Source organism: Propithecus coquereli, unplaced genomic scaffold (assembly GCF_000956105.1).
Source record: "Propithecus coquereli isolate 6110/MARCELLA unplaced genomic scaffold, Pcoq_1.0 Scaffold66, whole genome shotgun sequence".
Lineage (NCBI taxonomy): Eukaryota > Metazoa > Chordata > Mammalia > Primates > Indriidae > Propithecus > Propithecus coquereli.
This window is the reverse complement of record NW_012152618.1, coordinates 42071-64119: the sequence shown is the minus strand read 5'-3', so window position 1 is coordinate 64119 and position 22049 is coordinate 42071. Positions and strand designations below refer to the sequence as shown.

The 22049-nt window shown below is 50.9% G+C and overlaps 1 protein-coding gene across 1 annotated transcript; it reads left to right on the top strand.

Annotated features, from left to right (window-relative positions):
• Window positions 1-240: 240 nt before the first annotated feature.
• LOC105823068 (neuroblastoma breakpoint family member 4-like) lies at window positions 241-21723 on the top strand. Its single transcript, XM_012660152.1, has 18 exons — window positions 241-376; window positions 1493-1595; window positions 2521-2735; window positions 6185-6236; window positions 7024-7163; window positions 8127-8178; window positions 8732-8864; window positions 8975-9140; window positions 10567-10624; window positions 11433-11596; window positions 12664-12715; window positions 13312-13511; window positions 14463-14529; window positions 15111-15325; window positions 16166-16217; window positions 17082-17248; window positions 20347-20586; window positions 21566-21723. Exons 1-18 carry the CDS (start codon window positions 241-243, stop codon window positions 21721-21723), a joined length of 2370 nt encoding a protein of 789 aa, XP_012515606.1.
• Window positions 21724-22049: the final 326 nt, after the last annotated feature.

Sequence of the window (22049 nt, the reverse complement as noted above, 5' to 3'; positions counted from 1 at the left end):
TGCACAGTGAAGGACTGTCGAGGGCTGTGGGGTGCGGATCACGTTTTCCCAACAGTAAGTTAAGCAGTGCGGTGCTGGTTCTCCCTCAGTCCTGATGAAACCTCTCTGGTTTAGTTTGTTCTTCACCCGTCACGTGTTTGGGTTTCTTCTCCCCTCTCCCCAGTCCCTGGCTGTGCCTCTTCTGCCACACCCGGCAGCATGGCAGGGTCTCTCTGCCCTCTGTCCAGGCAGAGGGCGGAGATGGATGTCCGGGAAAACAAAAGGGACCTGCGCTCCCAGCTGGCAGAGGCTAAACAACAGATCCTAGACCTCAGGGAGAAGCTGAATATTTCGGAATCGACGGCCTTCTCCCTGGCCAACCAGCTGCAGAAATATAGTAAGTTCTGTAGGTTCGCTGTCCTCACAGTGATGAACGGTTGTATGTGTTCTCTCTCAGAAAATAAACACTCTCTACACTTGGGGCTTCTCTTGTCTTTATCAAAATAAATTCCATCCTGACTATATTCCTAGGAAGGGAACAGCGGGTATTTTAACCTCATTTTTCTGAGGATGTAGAAACTGAGGCACAAAAAATTTCGCCTCAGTTCCAGGTGAGAAGTAGGGTGGGAAGTGAGGTAAAATCTCAGTTATTTATTCCTGCAGCTGCCAAGGAAGTGCCTGTGATTTGAGCACAAGCTACACTGGTTTGTCTTAGGACCCTGTGTACTGTACCTAATCCCACAGTCCTATAGAGTCACTATTGTTGTAGGTTCTGGGACTAATGAGCTTCCATCTAATTCAAGCTTGTGCTGAGGCCCAACAGGAAAGCCCTGAGCTGCCCCCTGAGGAAGGTGGTGGGACACAGCCCGTGCCTCAGAGGAGCTTCCAGAGGAGCGTACTCCTAAGGGCAGTGGTGCCATTCCTTAGTGACCCCGTCCAGAGGGCTGACCTGGTGGGAGGGAAGCTCTGCTTCCTGGGACACCGGTCCTATTTGAGTCCAAGAAAGTCATTTGAAATTTAGCTGGAAGGTAGATGGTGCTTCTCCTTATGTCACGGAAGCTTTCCCACCTCTGTGTGTCCCTTGAGCTCGGGAACCTTCAGGGACACAGGACGGCTAGCAGGTGCAGGTGGACCATGACGGTCAGAGGTAGGAGACGTTGGCCCAGGTGTGAACAAGGGATGAGGAGGAGAGCAGCAGCCCCCTTGGTCACAAGGCCCCTGATTCAGAGTCAGACCTTAGAGGATGTGAACTCTGACTCTCCCAAATCCCAGTTCAATGTTTGCCAAGTGACTTTATGTGTCTTTGAGCTTCTCTTTCCTCACCTTTCAATTGGGGATTATCAATGCCATGGAGATGGGAGGTTGAGAATTAAAGTTGTAGAAATCCCTGCATAGAACCTGGTACTCGGGACACTTTGGTCCTTGGAATGGACCCTGCCTCCTCCCCTGTGGGCAGTGGCCACAGCAACGTGTCCATGTTCCCACTGAGGCTGGCGTGGGTGTCTTTTCTCAGAGTGTGAGGAGTGCAGGGACGTTCTGGAGGCTGTGCTGGGGGAGAGGCTGGATTTCTGGGAGGAGGAGCGCGCAGAGACACCAATCCTGGAGCACAAGCTCAGGTAAGGGGGCTGTGTGCAGGGTAGACAGCTGGGAGGTGTGAGTCTCTGCAGTGGGGCAGCTCAGCTGGGACTTCTAAGAGCTCACCTGGCCCAGGAGCATGGCAGGAATTGACGAGGCAGGCACCTTATCCACAGATATTAATAAAATGAGACGAAAACAAAACTAATGATATATTCTGGCCTACAGAGCCATGTTTTCTCCTTTCAAATAAGAAATCATTAAGGTTAAAGTCCTGTGACATAAAATTAACCACAGGAATGTGACCAAGTCAGCAGCTTTGAGTGTAGTCAAACTGTGCATTTGGGTTATGGAAACACTAAAAGCCCCGACTCCAACACTACGCAACCTATCCCAGGAACAGCCTTGCACTTGTACCCCTTACATTTACACAATTAAAAGTTTAAAATGTTGTGCAGTCACCATCCCATTTACTCTGAATCACTGTCACCTCCTGACTCAGTGTGGCTTCTGATTCTCTTACCCAAAGAACGTTGTCTCCTTGACCTTGTCATCTTGTGTCTTTCGTCCTTTCACTGGCCCAGCTGGTCCTGGCCACATTTCTTCATGTGGCTGTGTGTCCAGTCGCTGCAGAATGTGCTGGGTGTATTTTCACATGGAAAAGGCCTTGGTCAAAGTGAGGAACTGGAGGGACACCGTCGTGAAGCCAATTCAGGAAGACACCTGGCTCTTCTGAAGAAGAAAACATGAAGGGAATGTCAAGGATCTCACAGGGGCACTTTCTGATGCACAGGAGGCTTTCCCTGTACGTTCTTCTCTCTCTTTGCCACAAGCAGGTCACCAAATATGTGCCAGAATTGTACCCGGAAGGCTTCCTGGGGATATCTTCATGGAAATGTCTGCCAAAGCCCATATAATCTATTGTTCAATGGTGACCTTTAATACTTGCTTTTGTTCCCCCTATAGGGAAGCCAATATGGTCATTAAACAACAGGCCCAAGAGCTCAACCAATTGAGGCAGTTGTTGAAAGAGGGGAGAGATGGCTCATTTCTCCTAAAGGAACATCTGAAGGCCCTCCTCTCACTAGACAATCCTGACAACTGCCAGGGGCAGGGCCTACGTGAGCACCTCGTGGAGGGGCGCAGGCTGGCAGAGCACCTCGCCCGCACACTCAGCCCAGGTAAGGTTTCCACAGCCCTCATGACTCTGAGCTGTTCCCAGGTGCCAGCTCACAGGACACTCCAGTCACCATGTGGCTCTTTGGTTTGCACTTCACATTTATGGCCATGATGGGATCAGGGCTGCCCGGCGGGAGCAAAGGACAGAAATGCTCAGGGAGGACGTCCCAGTGTTCCCTCTCTGTCCTTCCTTCCTGATGCATCATGGCCTTTCGGTGAGGAGGGAGCCTCCATCCCCTTTTAGAGTAGCACAGGAGGGTGTGATGAGAGTCAGCTTGGTAGAGGGATGACAGTCCTGGTCTAGGAATGAGAGGGTCCCAGGCTGTAGCCTGAGTGCTGTCCTTAGTGCCTGTGAGCCTGTGATGGATTTGTCCTTCTGAATTTCTCAGTCCTCATCTGGAAAAAATGTATCACATGGAGCTGTAGCCATCCTACATGGGAATGCGATATTCATCAAGGCACCTCAGTGAAGGTAAAGGTCCTCACTCCAGGTGTGTGAAGGTACTTGGTAGAGCAGCACCTGGTGTTGGGGATGTTGCCTTATCCTGGGACATTTTCCATAGAGAGAACTTCCTGTAATGTAGTCAGAGCCAACTTGTTACCTTGTTAGCACTGAGGAGTCAACAGTGATAAGTTAGTATTAACTAAAGACCTGGGTTTATGTTCAGGTTCACTCTTTGTGGTGTACTGTTGGCGGCTTTGGGCCTAAGTATAATGTCATGCATCCACCATTACAATGACAACCAGAGTAGTTTCACAGCCCTAAACATCCCCTGCTCTCTACCTATTCAACCCTCCCTCCCTCACCTCGAAACCCACACAGCCAAATCTTTGTGTGTCATCAGCTCTGTGCTGTGTAAAATTTCCCCAGTCTGGGGCTTATCTTTTCATTATTTTGACAGTTTCCTTCACACAACAGAGGTTAATTTTAATGAACTTGAATTTATCAATTCTTTTCTCGTGGGTTTTGCTTTTGTGTGTTGTGTCCAAGGACACAAATCTAGGTGACCAAATCCAAGGATCCCTTCTGTAAGATTGCATTCAGTCAAAAGGCCGCACTCAAGGATCCAGGAGTGCAGAGTAGATGTCCTTTCTGTGTTTCTGATCTTTGCTGGGAAAGTATTGAGTTTCTTACCATCGAGCCTGGAGTTAGTTACAGCTTTCAGTAGATATCTGCATTGTGGGGAGGAAGTTCTTTGTATTTCTACTCTGTTTAGATTTTTTATCACAAGCATGTGTTGGATTTTCTTGAAGGCTTTTCTGAAATGATTATAAATTTCTCTTCTGCAGTCAGTTGATATGATAGATTAATTGATACTTGAATATTGAACCACCCTTGCATATCAGGTTTGGGACTTGTAATTCTTTGGCTTTGCTATGTAATTCTTTTACTATACTGTTGGATTCCATTTACGAATATTTTATTGAGGATTTCTGCCTCTATTTTCTATATTTGGCCTTTACGGATCCTTTATTATGTCTTTTTCTAGTTTTGATATCAGTGTAATGTTCATCTCATAATATGAGTTAGAAGTCTTTCTTTTTACTTTTATAATCCTTTTATGTCCAAAGATCTGTATTTCTTCTCTTTATTTCTCTCTTGTCCTTCTGATATTCCCATTATGCACCTTTTAAACTTTTATAATTATTCCACCACAATTCTTACATATTGTTTCTTTCATTTTTCCCCTTTGTATTTCAGCTTTGGACCTTCCCATTGACATTTCTTCAAGCTCAATGATTCTTTCCTTGGCCGTGTCTAGTCCACTGATAAAACCATCCAGAGCATTTTCTATTTCTGTTACATTGTTTTTTTATTCCTAGGATTTCCTCTGACCTCTTTCTTGGAGTCTCCATCCCTCGACTTATCTACTTTTCTGTTTTTCTCTGTTGCACACTTGTCCCATTAGAGCCCTAAACCTACTGATCATAGCTGCTTTAAATTCCTAATTTGTATATTCCATGTATCTGCCATGTGTGTGTCTGGTTCTCATGCAACTCTTCAAACTGCGTGTTTTGTCTTCCGGCATGCTAATTTCTTAATAAAGTCAGACACGATGTTCTGGGTAGAAGGAATTGAGGTAAATAACTGTTTAGTGTGAGGTTTTCAGTCTGGCTGACTAGGCCTTACTCTGTGTTTACTGTTCGCAGCAGCTGTAGCTGTCAGAGTCTGTAATTTCCTCTGATATTCTTCTTCTTGTCTCCTCTGTTGTCTTGGGTTTCCCTAGAGAGTTCTGCTTAAATAAAGAGGAAAACATACAGTTCTTCTGATTGCATTTTCCTGTCATTATACGGGAGCCCTACTCATGTGCTGGTGAGGTGTGGAAGAAGGGGAGGCATTCCCTAGTCTCATGGCCAGGTCTCAGTGTTCACTGAGCCTGAGTCCCCGGGCTGTGACCTTCAGAAGTCAGGATTTGCTCCCCACTGTTCCCCCTTGGAGGAAAGAAGAAGATTAAAGACACCTGAGATTGGATATTCTGCCTCCCACAGGCCTGGTAGGGTCTGGTAAAGCTGCAGGTGGTTAAGCTCTAGTGAAATCCTTTGTTTCCAGGGCAGGATTGGTGAGAAGGCAGAACGCTCTTGGTATAGTTCAAACAGCTACCACCACCCCTAGGACTTCCAGATAAATTAATAGATTTCTCTCTAATCTTCACCACGAGAAAATGGTTGGTATCAGATGTTAAATCTCCCATGAGGGTGTGGGCACTTCTATGACAGCAACCACCTTTTTTACTTCTCAAATTTCTGTAGACTCAGACTCCAGCAATTAGCCAATTATGTCTTATGTTTTCTTACTGTAGAAACCGTCCACATTTACATACATGTGCTGGTGTTCGGCTCAAAAGGTTGCTGTTTTCTGTGTTCACCTGTCCTCACCTCCAGCGTTTGTAGGAGCAGTTTACACTCTTCACTCCATGCTCTTCCAGGCGCAAGAATTGTTGATTTTTCATTTGTTCAGGTTTTTCCTTGTTGTGAGGACAGGAGTGATGATTTCCATTATTCTGACATGCTGGACAACACACTGAGATTCTCCCAGGTATTTTGAGGAAAGAGAGACATAGTTATTTTTTCTCTTTTTAGAGGACTTTCCCACTATGCTTGAAAACAGGCTTTACAGAAGGATCAATGGCTGCAGTTGTAGAAATCCAAGAGAGCGTTAGAAGTATATTTTGAACTGTCAAACACAAGATATTGTAAACGTTCATTTTCCATTTCCACAACTGAGCACTGATGGCGAAACACCAGATCAGGCCAACTGTATCTGGTATATCAGATAAACAGGCCAAACCATTTATTTAAATACAAAATAAGAGACAGGTGCTATAATTCTATCAGTGAACCTGAAGTCCTACCCTGGTATTACATCTCCATGCCCGATAGCCCAGTGCGTTTGTAGGGCTGATGTGGAGCTACTCAATGTCTGAGTGGACATTTCTGAATTTGTATGCAGAAAACCATGAAGATGAGGAGGATGAGAAAGAGCAAGAACCGCCAGCCCCCAGGTACCAATGAATAAGCAGGACCTGGGGGAGAGTGGGTAAAACACAGGTCGGCCCAGTTACACTGGCCAAGATGTCAAAAGTAGCCACAGAGTTCACATCAAACTTACATGAAAACTGTTGTGCTTTGATGACATTCACTCAACCAGTGAAAAACTGCTTCTATTAACAAGGTTGTTTACTGTCTTCGCGGTACTTCCCAGTAACTAAGGAGAACGAGTCAGTCTTAGGGATTTCGACAATCACAGAATCTACCTGTTCTCTCTCCCATGGCTGAACTTAGTACGAGATGCCCATCTGCTTTCTACACGGGTGGCCTTCGCTTGTGGAAGTGATTCCATAGCAAGGGATTTAAGCAGACTGAAATAGTTCCATCATGTCACCGTATTCCTAGAGGGAGTCCTAGAAGGCACAAGAGCTCCTGAACCTACAATGTCAGGAGCCTGTGTTCACTGTGCTGCTGTAGGAACTTTCAACATACTCCACGCATAAGGCTCAGGGACAGTGTGGTTCTCTGTATGTGCTGCCTGCTGACATTGAACCACAGGGGACAATTGTGTCCCCTTCCTCACCATCTCCTTATGTGTCCAGTGCACAGAGCAATTGCTACTCTCCCACTCCTGCCCTTGAGGCACCAACATTCTTCCTTTATCATGAGAGGATAGTTTTCTTTCTCTTCAAAGGGACAGCCCCTTGCCCTCTGTGGCCAGTCCTTCATGCCTCTCATCAGGACCCCCTTGAATCTGGTGTCCAATCCCTCTTGGTTTGGTCCTATTCTTTATTCCACCAGGCTGATCAGAGAGGTCCAGGAGAAGGAGAAGATGAATGGAGTCCCACAGGACCCCCTGGATGATGGCCACCCGTCTTCTCCCAGTAACCATGACCTGTGTGACACCCACCAGCCTGCCTGCACCAGTGCCATCCTGTTTGGTGAGCAGGGAGTCTCCTGTTCACTGGATGCAGCTAGTGAGTATTCTACTGTAAAGAGAATGCACTCCGAATTGTCCTGTAGGTAGCCTCTGTGCCTCCTGGCTCCAATGGCAGGGTCAGGGTGGTGAACACAGGGCTTACCAGAGTGGAGAGATCGAAGATATTGTAACAAACTGCAGCCATCACTCATGTATGTGCACACATGTGTCTGCATGAGCCTATTCTCTACAGATGGGACGTCTGTTCTCTCTTGCAATGTCCTCTCTAAGTGCTGATCCCGAACAGGGTACTATGAGCATCAGTGATTGTCTGAGGGGGTGGATATTCTTGCTTGTATCTTTGGAGATAGTGTTGGTGACTCCTCACCTCCAGACCATAGTCCCTCTCTTCTCAATGTGGACCTGTCCTTGATAAATGGCCATGTAACCACCAGAATACAAACACCTCTGAAATGAGTCCGGAATTATCCCTGAACACAAGGCAGGGACACCATCCACATCCTTGAATGAGAAGTATCCTGTTCTCTAAGTAGGAGCAAAGGTCTTTCCTATTTAAGGGTATAGAGACTGCACCCATCATCTGATCTCAGTGGATAATCTCATCTGTACCCATAGCAACCACAGTAGCTGATGGACTAAAGACTGCACCTTGCAGCAACATTTCCAGAAAGCCACTAGGCAAGCTCTTCCTGTTCACTGGGAAATATGTAATTGGTGGCCCAGACTCAGATCAGAGTGTGTGACACTGATGGACCAATTCAGGGACAGTTTACCCAGGGACTTAGAATAGGAAGCCTGGGTGTTTCTCAGAAGATATAGCCTGAGGCCATCTGGAATATTCTCCATGGAATACTGTTCTCACACCAGCAGTACTTTCCTCCATGTATTACACAGACCCCTTGGGTTAGTGTTAATCCTGAGGCAAGTATCTGTTGTGACCGGTCCTGATTGACTGTATTTGCAGCACCTCAAAGTGATGAGAAGCATGAGGAAGGACCAGAGCCCATGGAGCCCAAGTGAGTCAGACAGTCATGGGCTGTGTATGCCACGGCACTGTCTGGAGATCTCTGCTCCAGGGAACAGCAGAGAGTGCTGAATGAATCTACCTCACCCATCCTGCCTGACAAGAATGTGTCTGTTGATGTGGTGATTCTTATACCGGTTTCCACTTCCCGCTAATTTCTCAAGTTCAATAAGCTGGATCCTGTGACCCAAGATGAACTCACCAGTCTCAGGCGTTCCTGCACTCAGGGTGAACCCTCCCCTCTCACATCGGAGGGATCCAGGAAGAGAGGCACAGCTTCTCTCTGAATGGGTGGCCCCTTAGGTAGTTGGCAGGGATTCCACGGCAAGTAGTATACCGAGAGAAGAAAGAAACAAAGAAAAGTTTCACATCATTTCACAGCTTTGAGAGAACGAGGCCTACAAGGCCCAAGATCTCTTACAGTCCGCGATTCCTCAGGTGATTTTACTCACTGCAACTGGGCAAGCAGAGTGGAACTAACATGCATGGGAGCTGCAGCGCGTGTTACGGGTCGTTGCGCTGCATGTCCTGATTGCACCGTGCAGGGGGAGGGTAGTGTCTTTCCTCGTCAGCGTGCCATGTGGCCAGTGCACTGAGCACCTGCCCCTTCCTGAAACCCCCGTGGCCGCCTCCCTGAGCTGCAGCCATAGGAGGGCTGTTTATTCTTCCTGTTTCAAGGTGACCTCCCTGCCTCTGGGACCTCTGCCTTTGTCTCCTGATCGGGACCAGTTGGGAAGGTATGGTGCCCAATGACTCTCAGCTTAATATTCTCTCCTCCGGACCCCCAGGCTCAGCAGAGAGAAGGAGGAGATGAATCCCACCCAGCAGATCTCCTGCGTGAGCAGCGTCTCACTCTCTCCAGTGGCCACGACTTCTCTGATTCCTGCCACCCTTCCAACAGCACTGCCTTGCTGCCTGATGAGGGAGAAGCCTGCTCCTCCCCGAATATAGCTGGTGAGTGTGTCTGGGATAAAGTAGGTCAGTCCAAGTATCCTCCCAGGTAGCCTCCATATTCTCTGTGCCCCACACCTGTCTCCAGGTAGACAGATGCCAACATGCCCTGGAAACACATACTGATATGGATTAGGGTGGCCGACTGAGTGTGAAACAGTGACATCAGGTGTGTCAGGTAGCCACTCCCCCGAATCCCAGGCCAAACAGGTTACCGTGGGACTCAATGACAAGGTCATGGCGGGCACCACAGAGCTAAGCAGAGTGGCGAGAGTGAAGAAAGTGTGATCAACTCTCAGCCGCCGCTGAAGCGTGTGCACGGCAGGGGTCTGGGTGAGCCCATCCTTTCATGTTGGGACTTCTGGTCTATCCTGTAGGGTTCTGATCATTGTTAAAAAAGCATTAGGCTGGGCCTGGTGACTCACTCCTATAATCCTAGCAGTCTGGGAGGCCGAGGCAGGAGGATAGCTTGAGGTCACAAGTTCTAGACCAGCCTGAGCAAGAGCAAGACCCCATCTCTACAAAAAATAGAAAGAAATTATATGGACAACCAAAAATATATAGAAAAAATTAGCCAGTAATGGGGGCACATGCCTGTAGTCCCAGCTACTCGGGGGCTGAGTCAGGAGAATCGCTTGACCCCAGGAGTTTGAGGCTGCTGTGAGCTAGGCTAACACCACGGCACTCTAGGCTAGGAAACAGAGCAAGACTCTGTCTCCAAAAACAAAAAAAAAAGCATCAGTGACTGTCTGAGTAGGTCGATGAGGTTGGTGGTCTTGCCTGTGTCTGTGGAGATGTTGTCACCATAGTTCCTGAATTCCATTCGCAATCTCTCTGTCCCCTCTAATTCAACTGATCCTTGCCAAGGATGTGTCAGAATGGCAGAGGAGATACGTGTCGCGGCCACATCTGGAGTTGTCCTTGAAATCAAGGCTTGGGTGCTGAGAACTCCGAGCTCTACAAGTAGCGCAGGATCTTGGGTACTGAAGCACCAGACACTCCTTCCCGCAGACATCGGTGCAGACCTTCCTGTAGATTCCACCCCTCGGTGTGGTCTCAGTGTGGAATCCCACCTGTACCAATAAGCACTGTGTCTGCGAGGGGAAAGCTGAAACTCACATCGACACCACTTTGAAGGCAGCTACGCGCATTCCCTGCAATCTCTGGCAGGGATGACATATTTCATTGTTCGCCAACTCAGGGCAGAGGACGATGTGGGGATGATGTAGCAGGTGTGGGTGGCTCAGCAGAGCAGGCCCAGTCCCTTCAGTAGAAGGCACGGGCAGAAGTCACCAGCCTGGTTCCTTGCAGAATGTGCTGGACTTCTTCCTTGAGAGAACATTTATATCCCCGTGATTGCACAGGGTGTTGTGTAAAGTGTGACTTAAGAACTGGATAATAGGACTGGTTTCTCTAAATTTCTTTGCAGAAAGTCAAAGTGAGAACACTTGCAAGGATAAGGATGGAACAGAGCCGATGCCCTCCAGGTAACTCACGGTCACGGGCTGTCAGTGTACTCTGGCCACACCCAGGACAGCCTCAGTGTGCTGCGTGCACCTGTCTCATTCATTCAGCAAACTGTGACCAGCTTTGTACAGTGTCAGCTGTTTTCTTGGTGGTTCTGCCCTGGTTCCCACTTGCCATTGATTTCTCAAGTTCAGTAACCTAGTGCCAGGCTGACTGGAGGTGAACTGATCACACACACTCCTGAACTCAGGGAGAACGATGGATCTTTCCCACATGGGGAAAACCAAGAAGAGATGCGTACCTTTGTTTGCAAGGTTGGCCTTTGTTACTTGCCAGGGATTTTATAATAAGAAATGTAACTTGACTGAGAAAAAACATATGAGGTCACAATATCCAGAGATCAAGGCCTAGAATGCTGACGATCTATAGGAGTCAGTCAAGCCTCAGGAGCCTTCATTCACTGCCCTGCTGCAAGTGAAGTGAACCCACCTTGCAGCGGAGCCCTAGCAGGTGCAACAGTTCTCGTTGTGTGCTGCTTGTCATGGCGGCACCAGGCCTGGGAGAGGAGTGTCCTTCCTGGTCAGCACATCACGTGGCCAGTGCACTGGGCACCTACTACACTCTCGACCCACACCTGCACTCCCCAGCCCCCTATCAGCCCCATTCTGCCTCAGTCAGAAGAGAGTGGTTTTCTACCTTCTCGCTGAAGGGATGTCCCCTTTGCCTCCTGGGACCTCTCCCTTAGGCTTCCAGTAAGGAGCGCTGAGATGCTGCGATGTCCAATCCTTCTTTGGTTAATAGGCTGCTCCCCTCCCCCTCTCCCCTCAGCAGGGAGCTGTGGGAGGAGGACTCAGTGGACAAACTGGGACAGGATTCCTTGAATGCTTGCTACTTGTCACCTTCCAGCGGCCAAGATTTCTTTGACACCTACCGGGCTCTGGACAGTCCTGCTTTCGTGACTGATGACATCTGGGCTGGTTGGGAAGCAGAGAGTGAGTCCACCCATTACGGGAAGAAGGAGGCTCCCAGTGGTCTCCGTGGTAGCCTCAGTATTTTTCTGCCTGCCCATCGATGTAGAGAGATGGCTCTCTGCAGCCACGCCCTTTAGGCCACCTCCACTGGGACCAAAGTCTAGGAACAAAGTCTAAGCACAGACATGAGGGGTTTCAGGGAGCTTTGCACCCTTTCTAGTCCTTAGCACATATGTGGCACTCTGACACTCACTGGCAAATGCAGGCTGTGGGCACCAAGACAGGCCAGGGTGGGTAGAGTGAGGGTGTTCGGGCCACTCTGCCAGTTGTGCTGTGCGTGCACAGAATTCTGGGACAGAGGCTTCTTTCCATGAGACGTCTCATCTCTCCTTCTGTTGTCTGGCTAATGGTCATTTCTCACCAGTGCTTTTTGAGCACCTGTAGCTCGTCAAGGAGGATGACAGTCTTCCTGTATGTTTGGAGAGTTTGGAGACAGTGTTCCCAGGGTCCCTCGGCTCTGAGCTCCGGTCCCTGTCCTCCTAGTGTCCTTGTCCTGGGAAGCCTCATCTGAGCACCAGAACGTACACCCCAATCGCATTGCCTGTGTGTAGGACGTTCCCTGAAGGCCAGGCTTGGCTCTGATGTCCCCACATCCATTGATGGCCAAGGATCATGGCTCTAAGGAGGACCAAAGACTCTTCTTTGTGCGAGTCTGTGTGTTGCATCCCTCAGTCTAATCTCAGGGTCACTCTCATGTCCATCAGCAGCAACCAGGGGATCCACTGGGGCAGGTTGCTGTAGCACCCCCAGAAAACAGCGAGGCAAGTTCCACGTGATCTCTAAAAAGAATAATCGTGTAACTATTTACTTAGGTTTAAGCAGTGGACATGTGTTGAAGGTCTGTCACAATAGGCACTATTTGGTGGCTCAGAAACACAGGGCCAGTTCCTTCTTCGAGCACACATCTAGGGCTCCCTGCAGTGTCCTTCTCAGAATATCCTCCTTTTGTCCAGAGACTGTTTGTATCACGGTGTCTGCTCTGTACAAAGCAGCAACTTTGTGACTGTGTCATGTGATTTCATTTGCAGAAAAACTACACGATTCCAAGGATGAGGAAGGACAGGAGCCAGCGGCCCCCAGGTGACTCTGACAGTCAAGGACTCCTCATGGGAACTAAGGTGGTGTTTGGGGATCTCATCTGCAGATCCAGGGACCCAGATCTGCTCAATATTCCTATGTGGTCTCATCAGCCGACCAGGCAGGGTCTGTGTCAGCAATGGTGCTGTTGTCCCTGCTATTCCTGTGTCGATGCCACTTGCTGTGAAGTTTTCACGTTGGGTAACATAGAATCAGCCAGGTGAACTGTCATCGTTCATGGGTTTCCATAGTCAGAACCACATATGACCTCCTGTCCCCTGTGTGGTTAAAATCAGGGAGAGAGGCGTCCCTGCCTTCTTATTGAGGGCCTAGCCTGCTGGCAGGTTCTCCACAGCAAGGAACGTCACTAAACAAAAAGAAAGTTCATATCGAAAAGAATTCGCAACTAGGTCCACAATGCCCAGATATAATCCTGCATTTGCAGAAGTTTCAGAAAAACTGAGGCATGTTCACGAAACGTGTGGCAGGATTCCCTTGAAGAGCTGCCTGGGGCTATAGTCACAGCATCTCTTTCAAAGTCCTTCTCAGCTCTCATCACTCCCTGTCCACTCTGACGTTTTCCCTTCTGCCCGCCTTAGGACATACCACGTCCTCATTCAGGATCAGGCGCGACAGCTGACGCAGCTTCGCCAGAAGTTGCGGGAAGGAAGAGATGCCTCCTCCTCACTCAGTCGCCATCTCGAGGCCCTCCTCACACAGGAGGACAGTGACAGGTACCAGGAGGAACTGGAGGAGGGGCGTAGGCTCGCAGTATGTCTTACCCGCATGATCAGCCCAGGTAAGGTGGAAACAGGCCCTGATCACCCACAGTCCCAGGCTTAGGAGAGACTGAAGAACCTCCAAGGCAACCTTGGTAGTTGTCTGTCCTTTCACGTCACATCTGGGGCCGTGACGAACTCAGGACTGTCTGACTGCGAAGACAAGACAAAGGCACTGGCTGGAGGCACAGGTAGCAGGACACGAGGCAGCTTGTAGGAGTGAAAGGCTCTGGACTGCAAGTTTCTCAGGCTGCGTTCTCAGTGCTGTCCTCACTACACGTGAGCAAGTTTCCGATTTCTTCTTCTTGGAATTTTGCTTCTTCTTCTGTAAAATGGTGAGCAAGCCTTGCATGTCAGCGGTAGGGATGCAGAGTGGGAACATTTGCAAGTGCACTTCCGAGAAGGGTGAAGCCCTTGGTGTGTGGGGTTGGATAAGGCCCGTGGGGCAGAGGAACTTGCTGGCAGGAATGTCGGCTGACACTGAAATCCTTTCCATACCACAATTTTCCTGGATAAACAACAGAAGCCGACTCGGCAGTCCCTGTGGAGTCCTGGGTTGTTCAGAGGGTCTTGGGATAGGGTTGTTTGTCCTCTCCGGAGAGAAAGAAGTTGGTTCTAGGACACAGCTGTGCTGGCACCAATTTTGTGGCAGCAGGGCGGGTACAGATGCAGAGGCCACAGGGAACCTGGACAAGCATCTGGTGACCTGGGGGACAGAAGGGGTTTTTAACCCTTCCTACAACTTCAGACAGAACATTCCAGAAAGCTGACACATTGGATCAAAGAGATTTTTTGTGCTGGGTCATAAAACCAAGCCAGGCCACTTCTTGATAGAAGGACAAGACCTTTCAGTGTGTCCTAAAATCACACATAGATATCCATGTCTTCATGACCAAACAGGCAGGCCACTGTGTCTGTAATGAGTGACAGAGAACTACGTTATGTCTCACTGGACATTTCTGAATTTGCAGAAAATCCTGCAGGTGAGGAGAGGGAGGAAGAAAAAGAACCACTGACCAAAATGAGACACCAGAGCAGGTAATATATGGAGAGGGTTCTAGAAAGAGCCATGGGGAATGTCGCCACATACACGACGCAGGGGGAAGTATAAACTGCTGAGTTTACCAACTCCATTCTCTCAGCCGGCAGTGCCGTAGCCCCTTACACAGGACTGTGGATTCTGTTTCTGGAGCTTTGAGTTTAGTCTGAGCCTAGGTGAAAGTCCCAGGCAGGGCCATCCTGTCCCCACAGACGCCACCTCGTCCCTGTGTGTGGCTGACAGGCAGGTATGAGTCACACTTGCTGTCCACTGAGTGCATCTTAGGTCACCAGCAGAATTTCACAGCAGGAACGATCAGTAGACAACAAACATGACATGTCACAGTATTTTGACAAGAAGGCCTAGAAAGTACTGAACTCAGGGAGTCCACAGTTTCTCAGGAGCTGCAATGGCTTCCATAGGTAACATTTCAAAGAATTACGCACAGTTGCCAAAAATGTTCCAGAATGCTCTTTGGAAGACTTTAAAGGCATATCGGCCATGAAATCACTACCAAATCCCTAATAAGTTATCATGCACTGACTTCTAATTATACATTTTTCTTTTTGTCCCAACTTAGTGAATTGGACTTCCTCATCGAGGTGCAGGCCCGAGAGGTTACCCAGCTTGGCCACCTGTTGCAGAAAGGGAGAGAGGCTTCCTCCGTCCTCAGTGGGCATCTCGAGACCCTCATCACCCACGACCACCCTGAGGATTCCCAGGGGCAGTGCCACCAAGAGCACCCGGTGGAGGGGTGCAGGCTGGCAGAGGACCTCGCCCACTGGCTCAGCCCAGGTGCGTGGCCACAGCCCTCGTGACTCTGAGCTGCTCCCAGGTGCCTGGTACTGGAGACTCCAACCTCTAATCATACGTTTCCCTGCTGTCCTGGTTCCACGTCAAATTTGTGTCCGTGTCAGGATCAGTAGGGCCTGGGTGGGAACAGCGAAGAAAAACTCACTGGCCAGGAGGTAATGGTCGTCCAACTGTCACTGTCCTCCCTGACGGAATTTGACCTCTGGGGCAGGAGACAGAGTGTTAGAGAGCAAAGAGCCCTGCACTAGAGTGACAGTCTCTGGAGCTCTCGCCTGAGCGCTGGCCGTCACAGCCGTAGGTGAGCCATGGATTTATCCTGCACGGACTTCTCTGCCCCCATCTGTAAGTGGTCACATAATGTGCTGCTCGGTAGCTGTGACTGTTGGATGAGCGAATGCTCAAGGATGTACTTCCAGTGGAGATAAATGTTCCAATTGTTTGGGGCTGATCTAGTCAAAGCAGTGTCTATGTGAGAGTTGTGAAGGGACATAGAGCCCTGAGCCTTCCTGTAGAGAAAGAGAAATCCGGAAGAAACAGTGCAAGTATCCAGTAACCTTGAGAACGAAATATGTTTTAATTTTTCCCAATAAATTAAGAGTTCACCATAACAATGATCTGCCACATTGGGGGCATTTTACAGGAAGGATCAGCACGTTGTCCCTCACCACTGCTTTGATGTCAGCAGATGAGCTGGCTTTGGTTCTCTAAGGGTACCTGAGCTCACACGGATAATCTGTGTCCATGCCCAGATAGGTCGGAGCATGCATCATGGTGGAAATGGAACTGTAGTTAATGTCTGGACTTTTCTGAATTTGTTTCCAGAGAACTATGAAGATGAGGAAGATGAAGAAGATCTAGAATCACTGCCTTCCAGGTAACAATGAATTATCAGGGGGTAGTAGCAAAGGTACCACATGGCAGGGCAGGGTGGTATCTAAAGGATAGACGTGAGGTCAAAGTCACCAAGATTTCAAACTCAAGGGAAACCGAGGCTACTGGTTGTACTAACCGCATCCCCTGCCCAGAGGTGGCCGAGCCCTGCAGCAAGGGTGTCCTCCGCCTCCAGAGGCCAGTCTCCTTCGTGGCTCTTGCAGCGTGAGTGTGACCGAGGGAACTAACCAGTCTCAGAGGCATCTTGCCCTTGGACAGATCACGTGTTCTCCTGTGTGAGGCTGTCACCAGCGGGACATGCCTGTCCGCTGTCTGCACTGTTGCCTTAGTTCATTGACGGGAATGTCCTCGCAAACAACATAACCAGACCAAGCAGTCTTCCCATGGCACAATTTTGAAATACAAGACCTAGAACACACGAGATCTCAGGGAGTCTATAGTGCCTCAGGCCGTGTGTTCCCTGCACTGCTGTGTGTGAAATGCACCGCAATCTGTGCGCAGGGTCGACCCAGTGTTGTGGTTCCCTGTGTGCTGTGTGTCCTGCCTACACCTAACAGGGCGTCTGGGGTCTCTTCCTCCTTATCTCCTCCTCTTGTTAGTGCACTTCGCACTGCTGTGTAGTCTCTCTCTCTCTCTCTTTGTCTCTCTCTGTCTCTCTCTCTTTCTGTCTCTCAACCCCCTTACCAAGGCAGGCGACCTGTGCCCAAGGTAGAGGAGGTGTCCTGCCTCCTTTGTGAACGGAGGCCACATGGCATCAGACCCCTCCCTTCTGCTTCCCGTCAGGCCCCGTGGGGTGCTCAGGGGTTTCGTCCCTGCTGCCTTCATCTTTGGTTCTTCCTCTCTCCAGTGTGCACAGTGACCTGCAGGAGGATGCAGGGAGTAGAGGACTGTCACAGGCACTGACTGAGCAGGATGTCCTTCCTGGTGCTGACCTGTCTGACTTCCAGGAACCAATCAGAAGCACCGCATCCCTGTCTGAGGAGCCTGAGGTCGGCTCTGTTCTGGATGGAGCGGGTGAGTCCTCCCGTTATCAAGCCGGTCAATCTCACTGGTGTCCCAGGTGGCCTCCGTGTGCTGTATGCTCAGTCCTCTGTCTAGGCTGAGCCATGTCCCTGCAGGCCTGCCCAGGACACTCTGCTGGTTCCTGTCAGATGCTTGGGCAGAGGTTTCTGCACAGAGATGAGGTGGGTCCCGGAGCTTTGCCATCTTCCCAATGCCTGGCCGTGTCTCTGCCAGCCTGGCCCCCTCTGCCCTTGGAGGCCATCGGTGCCCAGGCAGGTGACAGCCCCTGCAGCACGTGCACAGCAGGGTCTGCCCGAGCTTGCTCCTGAGGGCGGCGTGTCTTGTCTCCTGCATGTCCTGGGTGGGGCCTCAACTCTACAGGTGGAGCTGCAGCTCTAGGAGGCTCGGTGGGAACTCTACCAGGGGCTCAGAGGTCCTCGTCTCTCCCGCCCTGTCCCCAGGGTCTCTGCTTTCAACTTGGCTGTCCTGGGGCCCTTGTAAATCTTGAGGCTCAGTCTCACACCCACCCCATCAGGACTGGGCTCCCACGAGGAGGAAGGGAAATGTCCAGACATACGTATCAGAAGTGAGATGAGTGTGGGAGGGGACGGCCCTGCCAGGCATCATTGACCATGGCCAGGAGAGGCCAATTCTCCTCTGCAGTCGGGTCCAAATTACAGAAGGCCGCCTCCTGTGTGGCTTCCCTGCGATAGTGTGAACAATGTGTGTGTGCAGTGCACAGCCGGGACCCCGGCAGCGGTGTCACTGGCGGTCTGCCTTGCCCACCCTCTCCCTGCAGGGAAAACCTGGCACACACAGCATGAGTGTCACCTAAATCATACACTGATGTTTTAGTGAGGGATTTCTCCCCATAGCCAAGTAACACCGTGCACAGAAATCGGGAGTGGGATGGGTGTTGTTCCTTGCCCTGTGCACGGACAGCGTCTCTGCAGTGTGTGTTGAGCAGGCTCGGCCCTAAGGGAGGGAGGCTCCTGGCCAGCAGCAGGAATGTGCCACAGGCCAAGGCCTCCCTGTAAACTGTCCACTGAGGGGACCAGGCTGGGGAGACTTGGCTCTGCAGCCATTCAGGAGAGGGACGGGAAGGGCTTCTCGCAGCTCAGGGGCCATGGGTGAGACCAGGCTGCGTGGAGAGCCCCTCCGTCTGCGTCTGCAGTGCTGTAAATGGAAGGTCCCCACGGGAGGACAAGACTCCCCTGGGGCCTGGATAGATTAGGGGAACCTGTCTAACAGTCTGTGGAGGAGGGTCCAGGATAGGTGAGGGCGCCACACGTCTGGACACAGGTGCAAACCTGAGAATGATCACCCTTGACATTCGAGACCATAGTGGGGTGACACCCAGCTTCAAATCTTTGAACGACCTAAGGGACTGGAGGGGAGATGAGTTTTGTGACAATCAGGAGGCAAAATAAGGAAAAACGTGTGAAGGAAGCCTTCAGGGCGTCAGGAGTTGGCCACATACCCAGGAAGTTTCCTGACCACCACGACCTTGCAGGGAGAGAGAGACAGACGGGGAGGCAGTGAACCACCTCCCGGGACAGTAGAGAAGGGACAGGTGATGTGCTAAGTCCCAGGAGAGATTCCAGCCTCAGTGCACCCTTCAGTCCTGCCAGCTGTGTGACGCTTGTCTCTGGGCTCGACAATTCCTTCTACACAAGGTGTGTCGGTTGGAGATGTTTCCCTGGGAGCCCAATATGAACTATCCTGGCCTCTTAGTGAGTGTCCCACTTGAGTGACGGTTCATGGTGGCAAACTGTGCCTTGAGTAACTATGGAGGCCACACAGGCCGAGGGAGGAGCTGTGGACAAAGACCTAGACGCCTGGAGGTCCCTCGTGCAGGGCTGGGGTCAGGGAGGGGCAGCCTGACCCCAGGGGACGAGCTGTACTAGGCAGTCGGGGAGTGAGGTTGGATAAGAACGTGGGGCCACAGTTAGCAGGACCACAAGGCCGGTGGGGGACAGGGAGTCGTGTCGTGGGTGTGGAGAGGAAGTTTTCAGAGGCCGAGTAGGACGTGATCAGAACAGGACTGTGGGGGATGAGCCCGGCGAGGCGACTGACAGCGTGGAGGCGGCAGCGTCAGGGAGAGCAGTCAGGAGGAGACTGCGGGGATTGGGGCAGCCATGAGGAGAGTGTGACACAGTGTGACTCTCAGGAAGGTGACGCAGAACAGACACACCAAGAACATTTTCAGGGAAACTTGCTCCTTGGTGTGAATGGGGGTGCGCGGAGGGAGGACACAGAGGAGCCCCAGCCCTGTGGAGCAGCCCTGCGGGCCACGGTCCCTGCTCGGCCCTCCCTGAGCTGTCGGGGCTGCAGTTGTCTCTCCTTAGCCCCGTCCTGAGAATGTCATTGACCTCCCTGTGGAGCATACGTGTGTGACGGGGACTTGCCCAGGCCCCGCTGGGCGAGTGGGAGGGTGGGGGGGTGAGGCTGTCGCTGGTTCCCTGAGGGACAACACGGTGTGATCCTGTTCCCCTCCTGGCCCCACGTTCCCACTAAGGGACTGGCACCTCTTCTACGTTGCTTGTGGCTGATGACACCCTCTATGTGGCAGTAGAGTCACCTATGTGTGGGCTCCGGGGAAAAATTACAAACGGGAAATTGACAAGGCTCCAAAACCCTGAACACTTCCCTTCACTCGGCACGTGCTTTCTAGCTGCTCAACACCCCTTTCCACACCTCTCCGTTCTTTCAGCTTCCCTCCTCCTGTTCCTTCTTGCTGTGGGAACAGATCACTAACTCCCTCCTATGCCCGACAGGCTCTCTAGATCCTTCTCTCCAGGATGAAAGACTAATGCTAATAGGAACAGAATGTGGGCGTGTCCCTGTCTGTCCATCCAAAGCCCTCTGGGCTCCAGTGGGTGATTTTGCACTTGAGGGGCTCTACTGCCTGGGCCCCTGGTGTCTCCACATGCCCAGGCACAGATCTGACAGGTCGCATCTCCTTCAAATACTGGATGTCTGTCTGTGTGGTCTGGGCCACTGGGTGGTCTCCCTCACCCACAGGGACACCAGAGATGGGGGTTCTGGGAGAATTTAGCAAAGAGAAAACTAGGATTGTTCCCACTGATTGTTCCCACTTCTCCTTTTAGCTCCCATGCAGCAGACCTGTCCCCAAGGGCCTTGGAGTGGAGACTTGAGCCTCTACGTGTCACAGATGCACGACGGAAAGACACAGCTTCAGCCAAGCACCCTGGTGACCCACTGTCTGCAGCTGCAGCTGGACCAGCAGTGGGGTTCTGGCTGTGGCTTAGCCAGGCGGAGCCTCCACTGCGTCCCCTGGAGCCTGGCAGCCAGCCCTGACTCTGGGCACCAGTGGCTGCTCTTCCCAGGTGGGGAAGGAGTGGGGAACAGGAGGCTCTAATGAGGGTGTTCCTATCACAGTGCAGGGGGTGTGGGGGACAGTGGGGCCCCTCCATGCTCGCTCAGGGCCAGGTCAAAATCCTGGTGCTCTCACATTGTGAGAAGAACAAGGTCTTGGCGATAGGGTCACAGCTGCCCTCAGGTGCTGGGTGTGCCGCTTCCTGGCTGTTCACCTTGGCTATGGCACTTGTCTTGTTAGGTCTTCACATTTAAATTCACGCATCAGAAAGACTCGAAAAATAATGTCTATATTCAATTGTTTAGGTGATTATTAAGACAATTACCAAAGTGTCTGATTGAGTAACAATTGTTCGATTAAAGCTATGACCATGTCATATGTATTCCTTACATCTTTCTGTGATTAATCACCTACATAGTGATTGCACATGGATTTTTTTAACAATGTTGATCCTGGACCCACCGGCCAGTCTCCTGACATATCCAGGTTTTATTCCAGGTCTTTAATCTTCTATCTGAAATAAACGGCAACCTTTTTATTGTAAACTGTCCAAATCAGTCTCCCCTGTGACCGTCCATCTAGTTCATCACCTGCACACATCGCAGGGCCATGTCCTCAGTTTCCTTCCCAGAAGGACCCATTTCTGCTCAGATTCTCTTACCACAGAGCTCCCAGCCCCCACATCCTGTCCTCCTGGTCCAGCCCCTCCTTGCTCTCTGTCCCTCTCCATCTCCTCCTAGAGCCTGTGTGCTGCCTGGGGCTCCTGTGTTGGGCAATGCCCTCATCTGAGAGGTGACAAGCCCAGGTACCCACGATGAGAGGAGGGTCAAGAGAGGTCAGGAGCTTCAGTGTGGCCCCACGGGGAGGGCTCGTGGAAAGTGCTCAGTGCACATCACAGGATGCGAATCTCACACTTATGCCCTGGTAACTTGTCTCATTTAAGCCTCTGCTCTTCCCTCTGATCTGTCTTTTACTTCTTGGATTCCCAGGAGCCCAGCCAAGATGCCCCTCACTGGCCCAGACAGTCTCTCCCCTGCTCGCTGGCCCGAGTCCCCTGAAACCGAGGATGAGCGAGAGAAAGTTGCTGTCCAGCAAGTGGAGACTCACATGTAGTTTCCCAGGCCTTCAACTGCGGGTGCAGAGGTAACCCCATCTCTGGTCTTACATGCACATGCTCCTTCTGCTCTCTGTGCAAGGGGCCGGCTCATCTCCCACTGCTCTGTTTCTGCCACGTTTGTTCCCGCCAACAGCTTCTGTAACCTCTGTCTGCTCTCGATGGTCAAGTTGGTCATTGACTTTGCAAGGCTAGCCAGGTGCCTGGAACGTGCCTGCAAGGACTCAAGATTATTCCTTTATTTCCATGCTTGGGAACCTGTATCTCCCTAGGAGCGGTCCCTGCTCTGACTCCCTCCTACCTGTGAATGAGAACGGTTAAAAATGAGCACATTTTTTGCTACTTGCAAAAAGTCATTT

Coding starts and splice junctions, on each gene's coding strand:
- LOC105823068 (XM_012660152.1), top strand. CDS start 241: ATGGATGTCCGGGAAAACAAAAGGGACCTGCGCTCCCAGCTGGCAGAG. Junction 14,530..15,110: donor AAAATGAGACACCAGAGCAG/GTAATATATGGA, acceptor GTCCCAACTTAG/TGAATTGGACTTCCTCATCG. Junction 16,218..17,081: donor CTAGAATCACTGCCTTCCAG/GTAACAATGAAT, acceptor TCCTCTCTCCAG/TGTGCACAGTGACCTGCAGG.